The sequence below is a fragment of the Panicum virgatum genome, chromosome 9N (genome assembly GCF_016808335.1).
Source record: "Panicum virgatum strain AP13 chromosome 9N, P.virgatum_v5, whole genome shotgun sequence".
In the NCBI taxonomy this organism is placed as follows: Eukaryota; Viridiplantae; Streptophyta; class Magnoliopsida; order Poales; family Poaceae; genus Panicum; species Panicum virgatum.
In genome coordinates this window covers 74,526,652-74,547,045 of record NC_053153.1, presented here as the reverse complement: position 1 = coordinate 74,547,045, position 20,394 = coordinate 74,526,652, and the positions used below count along the sequence as shown (strand labels likewise).

The 20,394-nt window shown below is 43.2% G+C and overlaps 3 protein-coding genes across 5 annotated transcripts; 1 reads left to right on the top strand and 2 right to left on the bottom strand.

Annotated features, from left to right (window-relative positions):
- The first annotated feature begins 253 nt into the window (after positions 1-253).
- LOC120691015 (heparanase-like protein 1) lies at positions 254-4,350 on the top strand. 2 transcript variants are annotated; one of them, XM_039973964.1, is made up of 10 exons: positions 254-650; positions 940-1,173; positions 1,279-1,315; positions 1,457-1,637; positions 2,019-2,167; positions 2,306-2,539; positions 3,072-3,261; positions 3,360-3,485; positions 3,566-3,665; positions 3,901-4,350. In XM_039973964.1, exons 2-10 carry the CDS (start codon positions 955-957, stop codon positions 4,288-4,290), a joined length of 1,626 nt encoding a protein of 541 aa, XP_039829898.1. In that variant the 5' UTR covers positions 254-650; positions 940-954; the 3' UTR covers positions 4,291-4,350. The 2 variants fall into 2 exon arrangements, with proteins under 2 accessions (XP_039829898.1, XP_039829897.1); XM_039973963.1 differs by having other exon boundaries at positions 294-650; positions 1,451-1,637.
- Positions 4,351-4,678: 328 nt separating this feature from the next.
- On the bottom strand, positions 4,679-10,360 carry LOC120688972 (probable galacturonosyltransferase 14). Of its 2 annotated transcripts, XM_039971314.1 has the most exons (7): positions 9,740-10,360; positions 8,416-8,474; positions 8,150-8,305; positions 6,900-7,487; positions 5,984-6,107; positions 5,805-5,899; positions 4,679-5,532 (listed from the first exon to the last, which is right to left on the bottom strand). In XM_039971314.1, exons 1-7 carry the CDS (start codon positions 10,020-10,022, stop codon positions 5,233-5,235), a joined length of 1,605 nt encoding a protein of 534 aa, XP_039827248.1. In that variant the 5' UTR covers positions 10,023-10,360; the 3' UTR covers positions 4,679-5,232. The 2 variants fall into 2 exon arrangements, with proteins under 2 accessions (XP_039827248.1, XP_039827247.1); XM_039971313.1 differs by having other exon boundaries at positions 5,805-6,107; positions 9,740-10,357.
- A 4,943-nt stretch (positions 10,361-15,303) lies between these two features.
- Positions 15,304-19,376, bottom strand: LOC120688500 (probable leucine-rich repeat receptor-like protein kinase At1g35710). The gene is made up of 11 exons (XM_039970844.1): positions 19,136-19,376; positions 18,375-18,522; positions 17,656-17,727; positions 17,045-17,116; positions 16,786-16,857; positions 16,531-16,674; positions 16,327-16,407; positions 16,160-16,231; positions 15,982-16,053; positions 15,807-15,878; positions 15,304-15,695 (listed from the first exon to the last, which is right to left on the bottom strand). The coding sequence occupies exons 1-11, from the start codon at positions 19,227-19,229 to the stop codon at positions 15,605-15,607; spliced, it is 990 nt and encodes a 329-aa protein (XP_039826778.1). The 5' UTR covers positions 19,230-19,376; the 3' UTR covers positions 15,304-15,604.
- Between the last annotated feature and the right edge of the window lie 1,018 nt (positions 19,377-20,394).

Below are 20,394 nucleotides of genomic sequence, written 5' to 3'. Positions count from 1 at the left end.
TCGTGTTCACCTAATCCACAAATTCCCATAAAGTACAGTCCATATGTTTCAGCAGACCATCACTCGTGCTAAAATCCTGAATCTTCACAGCTGTTGCTGATCTATATTTTTTTAGAAAAAAAGAAATAGAATTCACTCATACCGCTTTCTAGCAAGTTTCAACGAATGAGTTTCTTGGCGAGGAAATCGTAGTCATCGAGACAAACAGACCACCTGAATCAAAGAACCCAACCGCGCTCTGGCTGACTGGCTGTGCTGCAGACTGCAGAGTATCGAGACGGCCAGACAGGCGTATCGAGGCATACTCTCCTGTCTTCACGTGGCCACGTTGCTCCGTGAAGCAGCCCACCAGCAGCCCACCAGCAGCCGCAACGCCCGGCTGCTCGGCTCTGCTGCGCGTAGCAGTAGCATCCCAAAAGGCCGCTGATCTGCGGTGGTTGAAGCCCGAGGATCGTCGGCCTGAGCTCCCAATCCGCCTCCGGTACCCGGATCTCCGGCGGAACTCCTGGGGTCTCCCTCCCATACGCGGCTTTTCTGGGGCCGGGACTGCGGGAACGAGGAGCGTTGCGCCAGTGCGACCGGCGTCGGAGGTATATCTCGATTAATCCGCGCTTGCTTCTCCGGCAGATGCGAAGTTTTACTCGAGAAAGGTGAATTCTTTGCTTCCTTCCCCGGCTTAACCATGGCATCTTTTCTTGGTGAAAGTTTTGCTCGTACAATTGCTGCTCTGAATCGTGATCCGGTTTGCATTTGCATTGCCTAGTGTCCGGTGTTCGGTTGTTGAGTTCCGAGGGTCCGGGCAAACTTAGAGCTTAAAATTTGAATTCTACTTGCTTCTCGCATCAAGTCGTTATGTTCCAAGAATTTGTTCAGGAGGAAATGGTGCGGCGGCTAGTCTTGCAGAGCATAACACACATCTGGCTTGTGGTTGTCTTCTAGGTAGGAAAACGAAACATGGAGGTGAGGCTGCTGCTTCTTGCGCTCATCTGCCTGCACGCTGCTCCTCGTTGGGCTTCGGCTCAGCAGCCGGAGGAGGCGACGGTCATAGTTAAAGGCTCGACTAGGATTGCTGAGACGGATGAGAACTACGTCTGTGCTACAATTGACTGGTGGCCCCCGGAGAAGTGCAACTACAATCAGTGTCCATGGGGCCAGTCTTCAATTCTGAATTTGGTATGCTTTATGTCATTTTTCTTCTCTTGTTATTGGTGGGCTACAGATGCATATTGATGTATGGACTATGGACTAACTTTTCATGCCATCAACTGATCCATTCAGGATTTGGATCACCCATTTCTGGCTCAAGCCATTCAAGGTAGGCCCTTGGAGTTACAATCAGTGGTTGCTGGTTCAATACTTGTCATCCCTTGTACCTTTAATAAGGGCCTAATAGGCAGGTAGATGGCCCGTTAATTTGCTCCATGTCTCAAACAGTCTTATTTAATTTTATCTGCAGCATTTGACAATTTGAGGATTAGGTTGGGAGGCTCTTTGCAAGATAGAGTTGTTTATGATGTGGGAACAGAAAGTCCATGCTCCCCGTTCAGAAATGTGTCCAATGGCTTGTTTGGTTTCTCAGTTGGTTGCCTTGGTATGGATAGGTGGGACAAACTGAATGATTTATTCCAGAAAACAGGGTGAGACTTCTAATTTTAAGCTTCATTCTGTTACCGTACTGTAAGAACTTAATTGTAGCCAAATGTTAAAACATTTTGAGCTCACATATTACCAAACCATGTAATGTGACATATGGATTTTGTGGGTTCCTCTGGTAATTGAGAAAAATATCTACAAGCTATCTCTAGACATCTTTGGGAATACTAATTTGTTAGCAGATACTCTAAGATATGATAAGTTCAACCTGTCAGTGTAACTGCATGTGCATGACATGTTAATACATGGACGTCTTCATAAGAGGGAATTTTCAAATGTATTTTCCTAATGGATTGAAAGCCTTATATGAGGTTTTCATATGCTAACTGCAACTAGCTAATGGGTGAGCAAACATCTATCTGCAGAGCAATTGTCACATTTGGTGTGAATGCACTCTACGGGAGGTACAATGTTAGACGTTCCATCTGGGCAGGCAAATGGAACTCCACAAATGCATATGATTTTGTAAAATACACAATCTCAAAGGGATATCCAGTTGGCTCATGGGAATTCGGTAATACTGTTAACTTTTTTTTTTCTACTGAAACCTTTTGTACTACTTACTATGTTGCAAGGGAAGTTGGTGAGTTCTGATGACAAGGGGTGATAAAGTTTGAGAACCACAATTTTACACAGGTTCTTGTTTTTCCAGGCAATGAGCTGAGTGGGCATGGAATTGGAGCAAAAGTTGATGCTAAACTTTACGGAAAGGATGTAGTTGAATTTAAATCCATCCTTCGACAATTGTATAAGGCGCCACTGTCCCAGCCACTCCTGTTAGCCCCTGGAGGATTTTTTGATCAACAATGGTATTCTCAGCTGCTTCAGACTTCAGGTCATGGTGTTGTTAATGCCTTAACTCACCATGTATATAATCTCGGAGGAGGTATGTGATTTATTGTTTTGACTCTAATCTCGTCCAATAGTCTTATTTCAGTGTCCAAAACCATTTCATAGCCTTTTTGCTTATTTTGAATATATCTGAATAAATGGCTAGGCATTTTTGTAGGAAAAACCATACATACCAAAAATCCGTATATGATATGAATGCTTTAGTATTTTTAAAATAAAAACATGTGATCCTGCTAAATGAAAAAGTGCTCTATAATTTAATGAGATGACAAATGATAAATTATTTATACTTTCTGTTATTTCAGATGCATTCTGGTTAAATTAATTGCTTTCTTTTGTGATAAAAATTGCGAGTGAAAGAGTTAAGGAAAGGCTGCATGGAATCATTAGAAGGGGCAAAAAAATTTATAAGCTACTCTTTCAAATTTTTGTCTTAAATAGCTTGTCATCAGTTCTATCCAGTAATATAACTACAATATTAGCCAGGTGTTCTCATTTTCTCATTAGCAGTGCTAACTAATGTAGTCAATAGACAATATGCATCAAGAATGACACTTCGTTTTCAGGGGATGATGTTCACCTTATAAGGAAGATATTGGATCCAAAGTACTTAGATCGTGCTGAAGATACTTATAGAGACATGCAGCTTACCATCCAAAGGCATGGAACATGGGCTTCTGCTTGGGTTAGTGAAAGTGGTGGTGTTTTCAACAATGGCGGCCTGCTGGTGTCAAATACATTCATCAACAGCATCTGGTCAGCTCTCGTTCCTTTTCATGGTTGACACAAGCTTCTCTGATGCTGGGATCCAGTATGATGTGCGAGTTTGTAATGGAATTCTTTTATGCATGCAGGTATCTAGATCAGCTTGGAATGGCATCTAAGTATAACACAAAGGTGTTCTGCCGGCAGACTCTCATCGGTGGGAACTACGGTCTGCTTGACACACAAACTTTTCGGCCAAATCCCGATTACTACAGGCAAGACTTCAGTTATGAAATTCACAAGGTGATTTAGGTTGGTTTGATAAATATTTTATGACCATTTATTTTGTTATCAGTGCTCTACTATGGCATCGGCTTATGGGCAATGGAGTTCTTTCTATTGATGTCATTGCACCACGTAGGCTGCGTGCTTATGCTCATTGTAGAAGACAACAGGTATGAGATGCACCTCTTTGTAAGTTGGTCACATACCTTTTCAAGTGAATTGCTTGACGAGTCATGAAGATTTTGGACTATATTACTAAAGCTTAATTGCTATGGTTATTTTGGTTGGCAGTTACTAGATAACAGATTTCGTCTTCTGAGAATTTGTTCCACCAAGATGTCAGCTTATGTCTAGTTTTCAGTCGGTTAGATTACCCATTCTAAAAATGTTCATTTCAAATTGCAGCAAGGCATCACTCTTCTCTTGATCAACCTAAGCAACACTACTGGATACAATGTCACTCTTCAGAATGACATCAACGTCAGCCTTGGTAAAAGACCCAACCTTGAGAAGGGCAGTTCCTTCACACAAAGGCTCAGGAAAGCAGTTTCATGGCTGGGAAGTAAGCCATCAAGCGACACCAAGAAGAGGGAGGAGTATCATCTGACGGCCAAGGACGGCAATCTCCAGAGCAAGACAATGCTGCTCAACGGTGTTCCGTTGGAACTGGGAGATGATGGCAGTGTTCCAGCTATGAATCCAGTGCTCGTTGTTGTCGATTCGCCACTGTACCTAGCACCAACATCCATCGCCTTTGTAGTTTTACCCAAGTTTGAGGCCAAGGCTTGTTCTTAGGTTTAATCTTGAATCTTGAAATAAATATTTTTCGCTGCAGTTTGCCTTGGGAGTGTTCCATCGGTTAATTTGCTGTAGAAATTTTACGTGCGAGTAACATCCTCAGAGGCTACAGCCCATGAGCTCGTGGGCCAAGCCCACAGGATCTCTCTCTCTCTCTCTCTCTCTCTCTCTCTCTCTCTCTCTCACACACACACACACACACACATTAATTGGCGACTGACCATTCGATGACCGCAAATAATTCGCCAACTGCTCGATTTGGCTATACGCAAACATTTTATCTAGGACAGGCGCCAAGGCATCTGGCAACAGCTATTTGCAAGCTTACGACAGACCGGGTTGCGTTCCCCGTCAGTCGTCACCATCAGAGATCAGCTTCAGCATAAATACTCTTGAAAGAATTATCTGCACATTTTTAATATGTCAACAGTTGTAACAATATCCTGTAGGTTACTCACAAACAACGGTGTCTCTACTACAATCATCTCCAACCTACCAAATCAATCACAAAACTACCAGAACAAAATTTCAATGACTCGAGTGTGTCCAAGTAAAAAAGAATTAAATGGATGGATGGAAAGCATATAAACTTGCACTCATAATATCCGCCTCCTTTCTTCGTCGTGATCAACCACTTTCAATCTTCTAGCCCTTACTCTGTGACGAAGGATCAGCCCAGTCCCAGAGCTCTTTTGTGCAGTTACAGTATGGAAAAGAATGATGCACTCATATGATACAGATGAAAAGAATTTGTGTTCCCCTATGATACAGATGAAAACTCCATGTATTTGCATCCTGGTCGATGCAGGGGATGGTCAGTTGTATCCTATGCCGATTGCTTTCCTGTTTAACCAATATATTCATATCCAACAGCAATCAGCCTCTCCAGCCAACAAATGAATCGTGAACAATTACTCACTGTGTCCAGTATTTGCTAAGTCACTCCTTGTCATACTGGGGCTCCAAAATATGGCAGTTTCTAACAAAGTCGTTGGAGTAATTTACATGCCTTGCCCAGAATGGTTGTAGGTTCTTAAAAGCAATGTCTAGCCATGGCTTGCACTGACCATTATAATGGATCACTGCAGCCCTCCTGACACTCTCAATATCTGTCTTTTCTTGGTATCCTAAGCCAAGAAGGTGCCAAGATGGATCTATTCCATGCACATGACCCCTGAATGCTATAAGCGCAGGTGGTAAAGTACCAAATTTCCAGAGAGTAAGACCAGATTTTAGATTCTGCAGAAGAGATTGAATTGAAATTATTGTAATGGCAAATAATGGCACATAGTGCAACAGCAGATAGAAGAAAGGGAATGAAATTGAACCTTTTACATTTAGACCAGATTGTTGAATCAATTTTTTTTCAAGATTTTGGAACGATGGACACAGCACAAAATAGGCATGCAAAATACAAGAACATTTTCAATGCAAAAACATAGTCAATGAACTACATAATGGAACATAAATAAGGCTGGGAATGGAGATTCGTGTGAGGGTAAAAGCATTACCTCCTTCAACCAGAAATGATATGTATCCCTGATGTTTGTCTTCCTCCAAGCCGCCAGATCAAAGATATTCATCCCATATGCCCAAGCACATTCATCTGGGTCAAGACTTCGAGATGTCACTGGGTGAGAGAAGTTGAAATATGTCCTGAAACGCTTAGACATCACCCAATTGTCATCACCTCTGCACGTTTCCACAGCTCCATTTACCTTCCCTTCAAGATTGATCTCCCAAAGGGGAGACAAGTCGCGCTGAACAACAATGTCATCATCAAGGAAGACCACCTTGTTGAGGTTTGGAAAGAGCTGGTTGAATAAATGGGATGGATCAGATAAAAAAAATCCCCACCACAAAGTTTCACGACATTTCTTACAAGTTAACTTGAAAGTTGTAAGGTGCTGATTGTGCAAGCCAATTATCACCAGAATAAAGGAAAAGGATAATGGAAACTTAAAAAAGGAAAGTGGAATATAGCAGCTTGGCACATTTTAGCAGCATGCGTAAGTGCACAACACGACATGTCGTAATCATACAGAAAAATAGAACGCATTTGATTGTCTTCATTATAATCACATATAGAAAGAGAACTAAGCATGCATCCTAGTAGTGGGATGGTTAGCGTGGGAAATCTGTTCCAAAGTTTCAGTGTGCATCACGTGGTAATGATCTGGTTAGTAAGCGTTAAGCCCATTCTAGCGGTATTGAGTCAATTAAATGCACTTGAATATGGCAGATCAAGGTATATTCTAGGGGTGCAAATTGGTAACCTTTAGGTGCACCTCCAACCCTCTTTAGTTCAAAATTTTGTACTAATTCTCCAAAATGAGATCTCAATTTTAAAAATTAGTACAAAACTTTAAACTAAAGAGGGTTGGAGGGGCACCTAAGAGTCACCAATTGACATCTCTAGTATATTCGCTACATTGGAATTGGTTTGAGTATGTCCTACTTCATTTAACAGTAGACTATTCCATCCATGACCATGGAATTTGCTAATGCATTACCATTGAAATGACTAAACTATATTAATTGAAACAGCTGTAGAGTAAGTGCAGCAGATTGAAAGCTAAAATAGTATGTTTCTGATGAAAAGGCACCTCAGGCAAATAAATACGGAGATGGTTCAGCAGGGATATATATTTGGGGCTTCGAGCCTGCAGCTTCGAAGCGAGCACCCTAGGATTGTCACTTGCGCTGGAAACTGTTCCATGATCTCCATGATAGTGATTTCTGACTCCACGATGATTTTCTATAGCCTCTAGTACTGGGACATTTTCTCTTGTCAACCAGTCAAACTGGTGAACACCTTTTACTTCAACTATGGCGGGTGATATAGAATTAAGAGCAAACCATGAATGCATCCCAGGATATGTTTTCTTATCAGTAATAACATGAAAAACTACTTTCTCAGGCACTGAGGAAGACCGTACAGTTGAGCTGACAACAACTGAAGCAGCAAGAATGTTATCACTGGCTAGAATATAATGCTGGAAGGAATTATCAGAAAGCAAAGGTAACAGTTCTGGTGGTGGCAACTGCTTCCGTGCATGGGCGTTTGAGGAGTACTCATCAGTAAGGCGCAGAGACAAGCAATGGATTCCTTTGGGAATCGCAGTTGCAGCATAATGTTTATACAGCTGTTCTGCCAACCTTGACCTCTTTACCTCCTTATCCATGCTTTCCATCTGCAAGAAAAGCATATGCATTAGAATATATATGTTGAAGACACAACATAATGCACTAAAGAACCTTATCAGGAGTAAGAGCCAAAGTTGATATTGCATTAAGCGGTGTACAACAAGAATGACTAATATAAAGGTCGCCAACATGCTGAAAAAGATTATCAACATAAAAGGTAAACTAAATTTGGAAAAATGATAAATATATACCAATACTTGCGTTATTTAGAACAGAAATAGTATAGACTCACTTATGCAACTGCCAAACATTACTGTAACTCCATTTATTGAGCGGTCATGTCTTGCACTTTTGTTTTTATTAAAAACGGAGCTCATATCATTCCTTCAGAGAACACATAAAATAAACCAAGTGCGTCTACAAAATTTTAGCAAAGCAGAACATAAAATGCCATGCTATCAATATTGTTACAGAATAGGGTGGAGTTCCCATGTGCATGCAATTCTTGTACAGCTGAATTGGTTTTTGTGATGTGTATTTAGTAGTCCTAAACATGATATGAACTATGTGTGCCCAAAAACATACATAGTTCATATCATATTTGGGGCTACCAAATAAACATCACAAAAAGACTTCCAATTTTAGGTATTGCTGATTTAAAGGCTTCATGCAACAATGTGAGATTAAACAAGGAAAGTTAGTTCCATACCGTAGCTTTCAACCTAACAGCAAATGTCCTAGCATCATAATGGTCATCCTTCATCTCCAAAAGAAAATCCCTGAATGATTCTGGTAATTTTTCATTGGAAGGGAACTCCTCATTGTTAACTTGATCAAAAATTCTGTACAGATCTTGCACCAGCCTCTGTTCACATTAAGTAAGATTGTAAGAACAATAAATAAATCTTGCTTCGCCTTCAAGAAAACCAGTGAAACAAAGAGCAATGATTTACTCGAATTAAATCATTAACTTACTGCAGAATCGCCTCCCTGCCTACCAAGGAAACTAGGCCCTATCCGCCTCCCCAAGCAATCTGCAAAACAGGATTACAAATGTTACAACACATGCTACAAACCCTAAGATGCAAAGTCAGTTCCGTACAGAGAAACTAGCTAACCATGGAACAGGGTGGGACACCTACAGTAAGCAGTGAAAATAATCATATAGCACCACTGCCATACCAAATGACCTATGACGCATGAATAAAAACAATTCTCGTTGTATCAGCAACTTACAGAAAACCATATCCTATAACCCTACTAGATAGTTAATTGCAATAAAAATTTTATAAACAAAAGTTGATACAATCTGCCATCCACATACCATGGAGGCTATTCGGACAAGATCAAGTTGCAGGTGCTATAAGTCACATTTTATACCATCAAAGGTGAGCTTAAGCACTAAGTCCCAAATTGTAGTACAAATATCCCTAGCATATGACGGTTAAGGTGCTCATAGTACCAAAACTGAAATTCCTATTTTTTGCACAAACTCTAGGTTCTGCCCCAGTATAACCTATAAGCGATGTTGCTGAAGCTTAGCATATCTACCTACAATTATTAAGTTGGGCGGGTGCATCAAGGGTTTAGCAGTATCCCTGTAACTTGTATCTCGATCCATGAAGCCACAGTAATCAAGAGGGCCAAATATTTTGGAGTCCAGTTAACCAGGTAATGGTATGCAGCTAGATTGGTATGATTTTGGTATGATTTTTGCTACGGTTTTATATACCTTCATGCACCAATGATCACAGGGAAGAAGTGATAGTAAATTTCAGGAATCAATCATAGTACAGTTTCTGCTACAGTGTTGCACGATTCAGCTCAAAACTACAACAAGAAACCTTCCAAAGCCAACACTCCAGCTGATAGCACTAAATGCAGTCCCCCAATCTAACCAAAGTGATGGCTTAAAACTATAGCATACGGATACCACATTTTGGCCAATGCCAGGAAATTATATGGCTAAGATCCACATATTTACCCACCTGGAAACTGAATCATAAACCCAAATAATCAACTCTCTTTATTTCAGTTCAAAACAGCATATCGAGCAAATGAGATAGCCCTGACCTTGATACCTGAATCTTAAGCTCGTAGGCGAACAAATCACACGTTTTCGGCAAGGAATCTAGACCATAAGCATTTCTACATTATCACATTCCCACCGACACCGCGAAAACTACACCCAATGGAGCTGAGATCCAAGCTTTACCTCCCCAAACGCACCAAATCAACAACTCAACCCATCGGATGCAAACAAACAAAAAACGCGCGAGATCGCGCCCGTCGATCTTACCGATGGAGGAGCACTTGCTTCCGCCGGCCTCGAGCGCGGGGACGGCGGCGAGGATGAAGGCGAAGGGCAGGAGGCAGCCGAGCGCCACAACGGCTGGGAACGCGACCGCCCGCCAGTACCAGCCGGCGCCCCAGCCCCCTCCCCCGCCGCGGCGGCCGGGCACGAGCGGCGGCGGCGGCGGTGGGGGCGGCTGCGGCGCGACGCGCACCTTCATGGAGTCGACGACGCCATTGCTGCTGGAGATGGTGATGCTGCGCATGCTCGGCGAGATCCGCAGCTGCATCCTCCCCCTCCCGGTCCCCCGCCGACGGGAGCTCCGACTCCGGTGGCCTAGGGTTCCTGCGACGGCGGCGGCGAGGCGGTGGCATTGGGCTGAGACATGCTAATCGCACGGGTGATACTAATAGGGAAGAAAGAGAGGAAAATAATGGAAGGGAATAGCAATGCGCGTCGCCGCGTGCGGGGAGTGCAAATACGGGGCGGCGCGAGGGGCCTATCGGCGAAATTCGCAGGGGATTTTGGGGGCGAGGGATTGGGGATTTCTCTTCCGGGACCGGGGGTGCTAGGCGATGATGGCCGCGGCTATGGGGTTGCAGGTTGCTTGCCTGCTTCCGTCCCGGCTGGAGAGACAGAGAGCAGGGGAGGGAGGATTTTGTTTGGTTCTTATGTTTTTCTCTCTCTTACTTTATTCTCTTTTTGTAAACGTTGTTTTACCTTTTTCTCCAAATTCGTGGGTTTTTCTTCCCCTCCAGGCAAATTTTTGAAAGCTTATTATCTTAGCTTGGAGATATTTTATGATTTATACTTTGTATGCAAGTCAGTTATTGACGGATGTCATTGATCCTGTGAATTATATGTCGTAGCATGATTTTTGGGATTATGAAACTATTTAATGTATTGTACCGGAATTCTTTTTACATAGAATATTTATAGAATATTGTATGTAAGTGGGGCAAAATTTATGACTTACACGTATACCATCGTTTTCTTGCACGTGTATTGGTGATTTCGTCAAAAGGTGAGTGTCCTTCTATTTTCACCAAAATTCTCTTATGTCATAGCGTATCTTTCCATTTTGCAATGGTCTAGAGATAATTGATCATAAATTTTATATGATGATGGAGCATATACCAATTTTAGTTCATGATATTAATCACACACTCACCTTGAGTGAAACAGCTTGTTCGTTATCGTTGATTTTTAACTTGGTTGAGTACGTACTTGAGTCTTCTTCCGACGTAACCCTCTCTAGCTACTCACACATCTACCCGATGATCAGACCGTGTCAACCTTTTTCTGAAATCTGAACGTTCTCTGTAGCGCGAGTTTCTTGGAAGGCCAGAGAAGAAGCTAAGGGCCGGTTTAGTTCTCAAAAATTTCCGTGCACTGCAGTAACTTCGAACGTTTGATCACTAATTAGGAGTATTAAATATAGATAACTGACAAAACTCATTCCACAATCTCTGGATAAAATCGCGAGACGGATCTAATGAACCTAATTATGCAATAATTAGACAATGTTATGCTACAGTAATCAATCTCTAATGACGGATTAATTAGACTTAATAGATTCGTCTCGTGATTTCCCGTCCATCCGTGTAATTAGATTTATAATTAGATCATGTTTAGTCCTCCTAATCTTCGGTTGAAAATTGCTACAGTAATTTTTCCACAAATTTTTTTGAACTAAACGCGCTCTAAGCCGAGAAGACGAGCGAGGAAGCAACGGCTGAGCCCCCAAAAGAGACGAAACCAATGGAGACATCGCGTGAGCAGGTGGAACTACACAATCAAAGCTTTGAAGCTGTCAAATTGACTCACCTGACAGCGATTCCTCATCGACCAGAAAAAGAAAGAAAGAAACGCTCGCATATATTGCGCGGCGATTAATTTCTGCGTAACGATACTTTTATTCTTCTTTTCCTTTTTCTTTTCTTCTGTCGTGCAAAAACGTGCCCATCAGCGTGTCAAAATGAGATGGTTGTTGAGAGAAAGAGACAAAAAAAAGGCGCCGATGATTTCTGCACCGACAGATTTTTGCCCCAGTTGAACGGCCTGGAAGAGCTCAGGCTGACCTGCAAACCAGCCCGCATTGGTCGAGGCTGCCAATTGGCATGCGAAGGGAACTTGTGACATGCTGTAGTACAAAGACTTGTGCAGAGTCTATGCATTACACCGCTGAGATTTGACCGGTAACTGATGCTTAGTAAGTGCTTAACCGTACCAGTAAGTACTTGCTTTGCTCCGTCATCAAGGCAGAAGCTCGAGGTTGCGCAAGGTTGACCAACCACATTGCTTGATTCAAATCCATGGCATTTTTTCCTTGTGAATCAATCCTTCTATGAAAAAAAAAGTTGGATGCCAGATATGAGCAGGATCATGGAAGCAAGATTCTACAGATTGACATGGACGTGTCCTCTCACTGCTGACCACAGCTGTTGCACAGTGCAGGTGTTAGTGCCCACCCATGCGAATACAAAGATGGTCCAGGCCTGCCTCTGTTAGAGTGGCGCCTACATGACTACACGTCTACGTCTACTCGGGACATAGAAAAAGTAGTATCTGGGTGCTCTAAAAAGAGGGGAAATTATCCAGTGAACAAGATGTTTTTCCATTGTACTTGATAAAAATATACTGATGCAGCTAGTAGCCATCAGCCATGCAGATGCAGGGTTGATGGGTGCAAGCTACAAGGTGCATGTTCCTCCGTTTCCCGGCACCTCAGAGATCTGGCTGCTCACCAAGACTCGCCGAGCTAACCACGTGCCCGCGGCATAAAATACGGCGCCGCTCGCCTTCTTTACTACCGCTAATAGGACCCCCCATGCACGCAGTTGCAGTATTCTGGTGCTTTCTGGCTTCTGGCCTTGTGCCGGCTCTTGATTGTTGATTCATTATACATTCCAATGGCAAATCCACCCGCCGGTTAATGTAATGTGGTCTCTACCCTAGCTAAGACTAAAGTATGCTTACTGAGTAAGTGGATGAGGTCCCGGTAATGCTGAGCAGATCTGTGCTGGGGACTTGGGTCCCTTGCTTTCAGTGAAATTAATTTTAGTTCTTTTGGGAGGGAGAAACAACCAATGGGGTGTTTTAGTAGGGACATGGACTGAAATTCAATATGCTCCCCTGTCCGAGGGGACACCGGCCGTTTGGTTCGGGGGAGGAGGTGGTTTTGGTGGCCTTGGGTTGGTACCTGGTCTTTGCCACCAGCCACTGATGACTGACTAAGTGACTATCACTAGATGGCAAGCAGGGGCACTAGACCAGAAGATAAGCAAACTTGACATGGTGTCTGTTCACCTCAAAAGAAACTCTGATTGTTTGCTGCTTAACAATAGTACATAGATTCTTTTTTTAATTACGACCATTCTCCAAAAGTCTAAACCACTCCACGACCCAAACCTACCAAACCACATAAACTCGAGCCCGGTCCTCAGATGGGAGTGCCATTCCGGATACGCAGAGAAAATGTCCCCTGATTTCTCACGCCCAGAGCAATGTCCAAACGGGTATCGTATTCGTATCATACCACCGGATTCTGATGACGCTGGAACTCAGACTCAGACTGGCATCACAGCGCCGGGCCGGCCGGCCATGGCGTTGGCTGGTGGCGCTCGGTCAGAAAACAACAAGGGCAAAGCTGCCGCGTGCTACGGCCCCCCAGGCGACCCCAGGCGCGCATCGCTCGTCACCGTCCCCACGCAGCGCAGGCAGACGCGGTGGCAAAAGCTTTGGCCTGGCCTGCATGATTCGTTTGCAGACGGCGAAAACAAGTGAAAAAACAACGTTGGATTGGGCTGGTCCCTCGGCCTGCTGCCGTGGCAACCATATCCAACAGGCACATACAGTCGGACGCCACTCTGCGGATTCAGTATTCAAAAGTTTTCATGCTCCCTTCCGTATCTCTGCCTCTTCAGGAAATGAGCAGAGGCCAAACGGGTGGTGTTTCAGACCTTGATTAACGTTTAATCCGGGAAACATAAGCACATAATCCCAGGAAGCACCACTCGCCAAATTCGTGTCGGCAAACCTAACCCTCCGACATTTCCCTGAACTACGCAGAAGTGCAGATCACATGTTTGTATGCAGCATTTACTGCTAAAATAAAGCTACAAGTGTGATGAAGCAGCTAGCTACAGTCTGAGGAAAGCATCAGCAATTCAGCAGAGACTGCAGTGCGTCACAGAGTTCGATCCGGCAAAGAAGATAGCACTGGATTTGCAAGGGAACTGGGGAACTGGACCATTGGGACGTAGATGAAAAATCTGAAAGGAAATGTTTTGCTAAGGCGAAAAGATCAAGAATGCCAGTAGTACTGGCATTACCATAAATTGGGTTGCTTAGCATATTCAGAGTTCCAGGGAGCATTTACAGAAACTCATATGGTACAATGGTAATGGGCTCCAAATGCAGGGTGCACATTTGGCAGATGAATGTAATTTTCTCATTCGATGCATTCAGTATTCTATCTATTCACCAGATTTAGGCATCAACATTTGCAACACTGGCGACATCGATCAGGACATGGATTTCTGAGACGCATCCAATTCCCTGAAATGCACCAATCATGATACTGCAGTGTGAGTTCAGAAGGAAACACAGGATACCAAAAAAGCAGCATGGACCACTAACAACAAAGGTAATAGCGCTAAAGTAATAAATGGTGTGGGAAATGCATGTGACCTTGACAGTATTCTTTGCTGCAGCAATCATCCAATCAGACTGTGCAGCATATGAATAACTGGATCTTCTGCACTCAAGTTTGTAGGAGACCGTGTATTACGTTTCTCCCGAGCATTAACCCAACTTCTGATCGGAAATGAAGGGCATGTTTGGAATGCAGTGATTTCGCATGAATTTCGTGCAAGTTTTATTTTACAAGAAACGATACCATTACAGCAATATCGGCAAAAATTCCCGTGTTCTCAACAAGGCAAAACTGGGAAGGGGATGGGCAAAAATTCCTGGAAATGAAGGGCATGTTTGGAATGCAGTGATTTCGCATGAATTTCGTGCAAGTTTTATTTTACAAGAAACGATACCATTACAGCAATATCGGCAAAAATTCCCGTGTTCTCAACAAGGCAAAACTGGGAAGGGGATGGGCTGCCTGTGACCAGGGTTAACGAATCCGGCCCGGTTACGGTTTGGGCCGGTATCAAACCGGCCCCAATTCAAAATTCAAATTTGAATTCAAAAAAATAAAAAATCCCAAACCAGTCTACCGGCCCCAATTCAAAATTCAAATTTGAACTAAAAAAATAAAAAAATCTCAAACCGGTCATACCGGCCGGTAAACCGGTTGCACATGTGATTCTGAATTTGGATTTGAATTCAACCGGTTTCTACCGGTTTCCGGTCAAACCGGTCCGGTAAACTACTACCGGAGGGCAGCAGTTTGACCGGACCGGTCGGATTTGGAAACCCTGTCTGTGACTCGACTCTCTAGTGCCCTTTTTATTGGGCAGATCCAGCCTGGCATTAGCAGATTCTCCACCCCACATGTCCACGCTTTCAAGTATTGATGGCACCAAAATTGCTTCCAAAAAGGCCAGATCATATCCAGTGGTGTAACAGGAATATAATTGGCCACTGGTTGTACCAGAACTGTCGGTGGCTTTGCAAATTTGCAATTTGCAGGGGTTTACATCTGAAGAGCATCTCTATCATACAGCAAAGACGCAGGGGTACGGTAAACAATACAGCCTGTACACTCATCCAATGATGACGGGAGTATGACAATGATTTTTCCTCCCTTTCTTTGCAAGTGTGGATTTGTCACTGAACAGTACAGTGAGAAACATAGCTACAAAGTAATTGTGGTGCTGTAGCAGTCTACTACAGGACCCTAAACGAGCATGGCTAAACTAAACTGTCAGCATCAGGCAGTTCCAGCACCTTGTGCGTTCCTTTTGGTCTGGTTCCTGGCCTGAAGTGGTTTCCTTCAATGTACCTGAAGCAAGCACATGGAAGTATTTCAATAACTGTACAGTGGAAGTAAAATGGAATTCTTTGTGAAAATAATTTAGGTTTCCTTATAATCTAGATTCTGAAGCCAACTTACAGCTCCTTCAGATATGGATGTTTGTATAACCCTTCGGGTATCCTTCCAATGAAGTTGTTATTGTCCAAGTACCTGCCACAAACCATTGTAACATGAGAACCAGATGAATGATAAAGAATGACGATGATCATTCCTACACTATAGAATTCAATAAATTTCAAGCAGTGAGACTCACAAATAGATCAGTCTTGGGATGTTAACTAGCTTCGGCGATATTGATCCGATCATCTTATTATTGGACAAGTGCCTGTAGAAGGTATGAGGATGATCAGATGATTTACTATTTCTTTTTGAAAGGAGGTATATGATGAAAGGTCCTGATGCAACAATGTCTTTAGCTTCAGAGAACTTACAAAATCTCAAGGTTTGTCAAATTTGCAATCTGTTCTGGCAGCACACCAGTCAATTCGTTATTGTTAAGGTAACTGTGGGACACAATTTAGCAGTCAGCAAAGGAAGACAGCACTCACCATTCAGGAGGGAAGGATGAATTTGGTAGCAGGTTTATATTTCTACTTACAGATTTCTCAAGGAAGGGAAGCCATTCCCGTTGCCAATAAAATCCCTGAGAGTGCCTGTCAAGTGGTTGTTCCCAACATCACTGCAAGAGGAGAATTTATCATTTTGAAATAATTAAGTTGTCATGTCAAATATTAAAAACCTGAGTGAGCATTTTCTTTTTCCCTGTGAACAAGAACTAGAAGGAACCAGGTAAGATGTTTACAGGTGACGTAGGTTCTTTAGAGTTCCAAGTTCTGAAGGGATCCGCCCCGTGAATCGGTTCTCATGAAGATAAAGGTAACGAAGTTCTGGCAGGTTTGCAAGCTCCACTGGAATCTCGCCTTTAAAATTGTTGAAGCTCAAGTACCTATAGAATTCCCAATAACACCAAGAGAAATCAGAAGTGAAGCATTTATCTTCAAAAGTGAAGCATTTATCTATCCAGATAAAATCCAGTACATTCTAAAAATGAACTTACAAGTGTGTCAGTTTCTTGAGTTCACCAATTTCAGGAGGAAGCACATCTTGAAGCTTATTCCACCTCAGGTTCCTAAGATACAAACACACTTGCTTAGATGAAGAGCAACTATATTCAAATTAAACATCGACTAAAGGGGGCGAAAAAATAATAACAGTGAACTATTGATTCAAGGGTATTCAGTATCTGAGGCGATTGTTGGATTGCACAGAATAGACTTATGTTCTATGTAGCAGAGTGTAAGATATTCCATACTTACAATACCCTGAGATGTTTTAACCGTCCAATCTGCGGAGGAATTGGCCCTGTCAACTTGTTATTGTGAAGATCCCTGTAATTGAGTGATTAAGTTACATAATGATTTGAACATAAAATAAAGATGTTGTAGGGTAAGGAAAAAGTCAAAAAGATGTTTTACTGAAGCCCTTCACATGACAATTCACTAATGAGATCTCTTTCAGTCTCTGATATTTTTTTGGATGGGAAATGAAAGTTGCAACTCAGAGACAAAAAAAAAATGAAACGAAAGCTGACAAAGTTAACGAGTGATGATGGTTAAGGGATAAATCTAGCTTTCCATAGTCCCAATGAGCTCTCCAAACTAAGGGAGCATAGCATAGCAGAACTAGAGCTTCATTTGTACAAGAGTATATAAATCTGGCAGATGCCTTGCCATGCACACTAGGTCTCTTACTAATCGTTATCTCAAGAGTCAAGACCAACAAACACTAACAACAAGTATATGAAGAACATGAACTCAAATCAGGTTATATAAAATAATTACAAAACATCAACAATATTGTCATGTGCCTCAAGATCCTAATATTTAACATAAGAATAAAGCAGCACTGACAAGGAAAAGGTTCTTACAATCTTCTCAGATCCAACAGGTTAGTTACTGCTGTTGGGAAAGGACCAACTATAGATACAGCATAGACTTCCCTGAAACAAGATACACAATGGCACTCAGCATGTATGCATAGAAACAGTGCATAAAGCTTCAGAAAAGCAGTAAACATGATTTTGCAATTCATGAAGTTGAACCCCGGAACCAGGACACATGCATTGGTCATAGATGCTAATTATCTTATATATCTCGAACCACAGAACCGTAGCAGACAAGTATCCGCTCTGTTCGGCTGGCTGTGGCTGGTAGCTGGTGCTGATTTATTGTCAGACAAAAGTACTGCTAGCTGGCTGGTGGCTGATACTGATTTGGTGTGAGAGAAAAAACACTGCTAGCTGGCTAGCTGACAAGCCAGCTGAACATACCACCACCTTGTTCTAACAACAATTTTAGTTTTACGTTGCAAGTTTTTTTGGTAGCTTTAACAAAAGCCCCCTCAAATGGATACAACACGGAGGTGGGTGTGTGGACTAATAGTTTTTGTGATGGTACTTGCATTGTGAGGAGACATTTCAAATTAATAGGTGAGAAGAGTTTACTGTGTTGGAGCAAAACAAAATTTTCAACCTTTGAGGCTTCAAGTCTTACAATTTTTTGATCTTTGTGAAGGAAATTTGAAATCATAAAATAACCTTCAAATGCTTATGCCAGGAGATAAGGTAAATCAAGAAAATGTTCTTACAGTTCAGTCACAACTCTGTAATCCCCTTGCTGTGAGCATGTCACACCAGACCAGGGTGGTAGATCACCATGCCCGCAAGGGTCATCGCCAACCCATGAGTATACAACTCTCCAGCCCAGTGAAGATTTTATCTCATTCAATGCTTTCACTGCATAAAAAAAGACCGATTTTAGTTCCAGCATTTAAGCACTGAGCAGTTTACAAAACGTTGCTAACTCTGACTAGGCTAACTCTGACTAATGTCTTCGAGCATAATACCTTCATGAGCCCTCAAGCAATTAGGAACTGTAGGTGGCACTAGGAAATGACACACTAGGAATCATAAGTCCATAACCATTCTGTAACAAACTCATTATCATTGATATTACAGAATTGGGACCGAACAGTACGAAGGGGTGACTTGCAATGAGAGAAACAAATTTAAATCTTAAATGAGAAACTACAAAATGGATCGCACTGTTGACTGTTGCGCTTACAACGGAGTTTATGCGAGAACAGTACATCACACGGCTCCTGAAATGCACAGCCGAGCCCATAATTGTAAGGAGGGCCAATGCTACCATCAGAGCAGACGCCCAATTCAGCGCCGCTGAGCAAGGAAGCGCATGGTCCCAGATGGAAGGTTGGGTCAGATCTCCAATGGTGCGGCCAAAAGAACCAAATTTTCTCTTATACTAACTCCAATTCGCAGTGAGCAAGGAGTTCACCGACGGGATCGGTAAGGGCCACGGGTGGGAGGAGAAAAAGGAGCAGTCACGTACCGTCTCTCTTCACCGTCTTGCCGCGCGCCGCGCCGGCCAGAAGGAGGACGACGACGAGGAGAAGCAAGGCGCGGGCGAACGACGCGGCGGCCATGGACGGACGGGGAAGGGGCAGCGCGCTAGTGGTGGCGTGGCACGCGGCGGGGCACCATAAGAGAGGAGACGGGGAGCGAAACTGCGGAAGGGGAAGGTGGCGCCGCACTTGGGGGGACTGAGTGGGCCTGTGGCCTGTGGGAGTGGGCGGATGGGCACTCAAGGTCACGAGTGAACACACAGGCCTCGTTTGGTTGGCGCGATAGGATTCTAGGGCGCTTCTTCTGGTTTCCATATAAAAGACCAAACGAAGTTTATTTATAAAATTTTTTCAGAGATAAGTGTAACTTTTCGTGATGAATTTAATGACAGTAATTAATTGATGATTTTCTACAGTGATGCTACAGTAACCCTCCTCAAATTGCGCAGTCAAAGATCTTATTAGATTCTTCAGGTCACTAGTGCGGGGTTCTGAAATTAATTTTATAAACTGAATTTGTTTGACACCGTAACTAGTGATCAAAACTGTCACTGTTCACTGACAGTCACATGGCGCGCTCGCGCGTTTCACTTGCCGCGTCGGTGGGTTAGGCAGGCAGGTCTGGTCGTTGCGTTGGGCGGGAGCGCACCGTGGCGGCGCGGTGCGGCCGTGGTCGCCTACCGGATCTCCGCCCGCGCCGGGGCCGAGGACGACGTGGAAGTGGAACGCCGCCGAACGGCCCCGAACCGTGGCGGAAATTCGAGCGAGGAAGCGTTCCGGTTGGTGCTGCCGATGCACCATCCATGTCACTGCCTGTGTCCTGTCTCAGCTATCACGCTGGCTGAGGGTTTAAAATTCACCGCAAAACCGCATCTGAAAAATCAGGGGAGCCAAAGTGTGCAATTATTTTTACGTTGGGAAAGGTAGAAGTTGTGCAACGTTGTTTGAGGGGGGAGAGAATGACTTTTTTTTGAAAGGACAGAAAAGGAAACTGATCGTCAGCAAAAGTAGTAATTTCGAGAGGGCAGAAAAAAATGCAAAGCACTCTCTGTTCAGTTTGGACGCAGTCTGAACTCTGAAGAGAAGAACGGAGTTAAGACTCCTTTTTAGGAATTCGTAAACAACACTCGAGTGTTTATTTGTAAGTATGTGGTTTGTGTGTTTTTTAGATAACGGAGTTAAGACAGTATGTGAGCTCACCCTATAAGCCCTAGGATGCAAGACTTAAGAGGCCGCAAGCATGTTC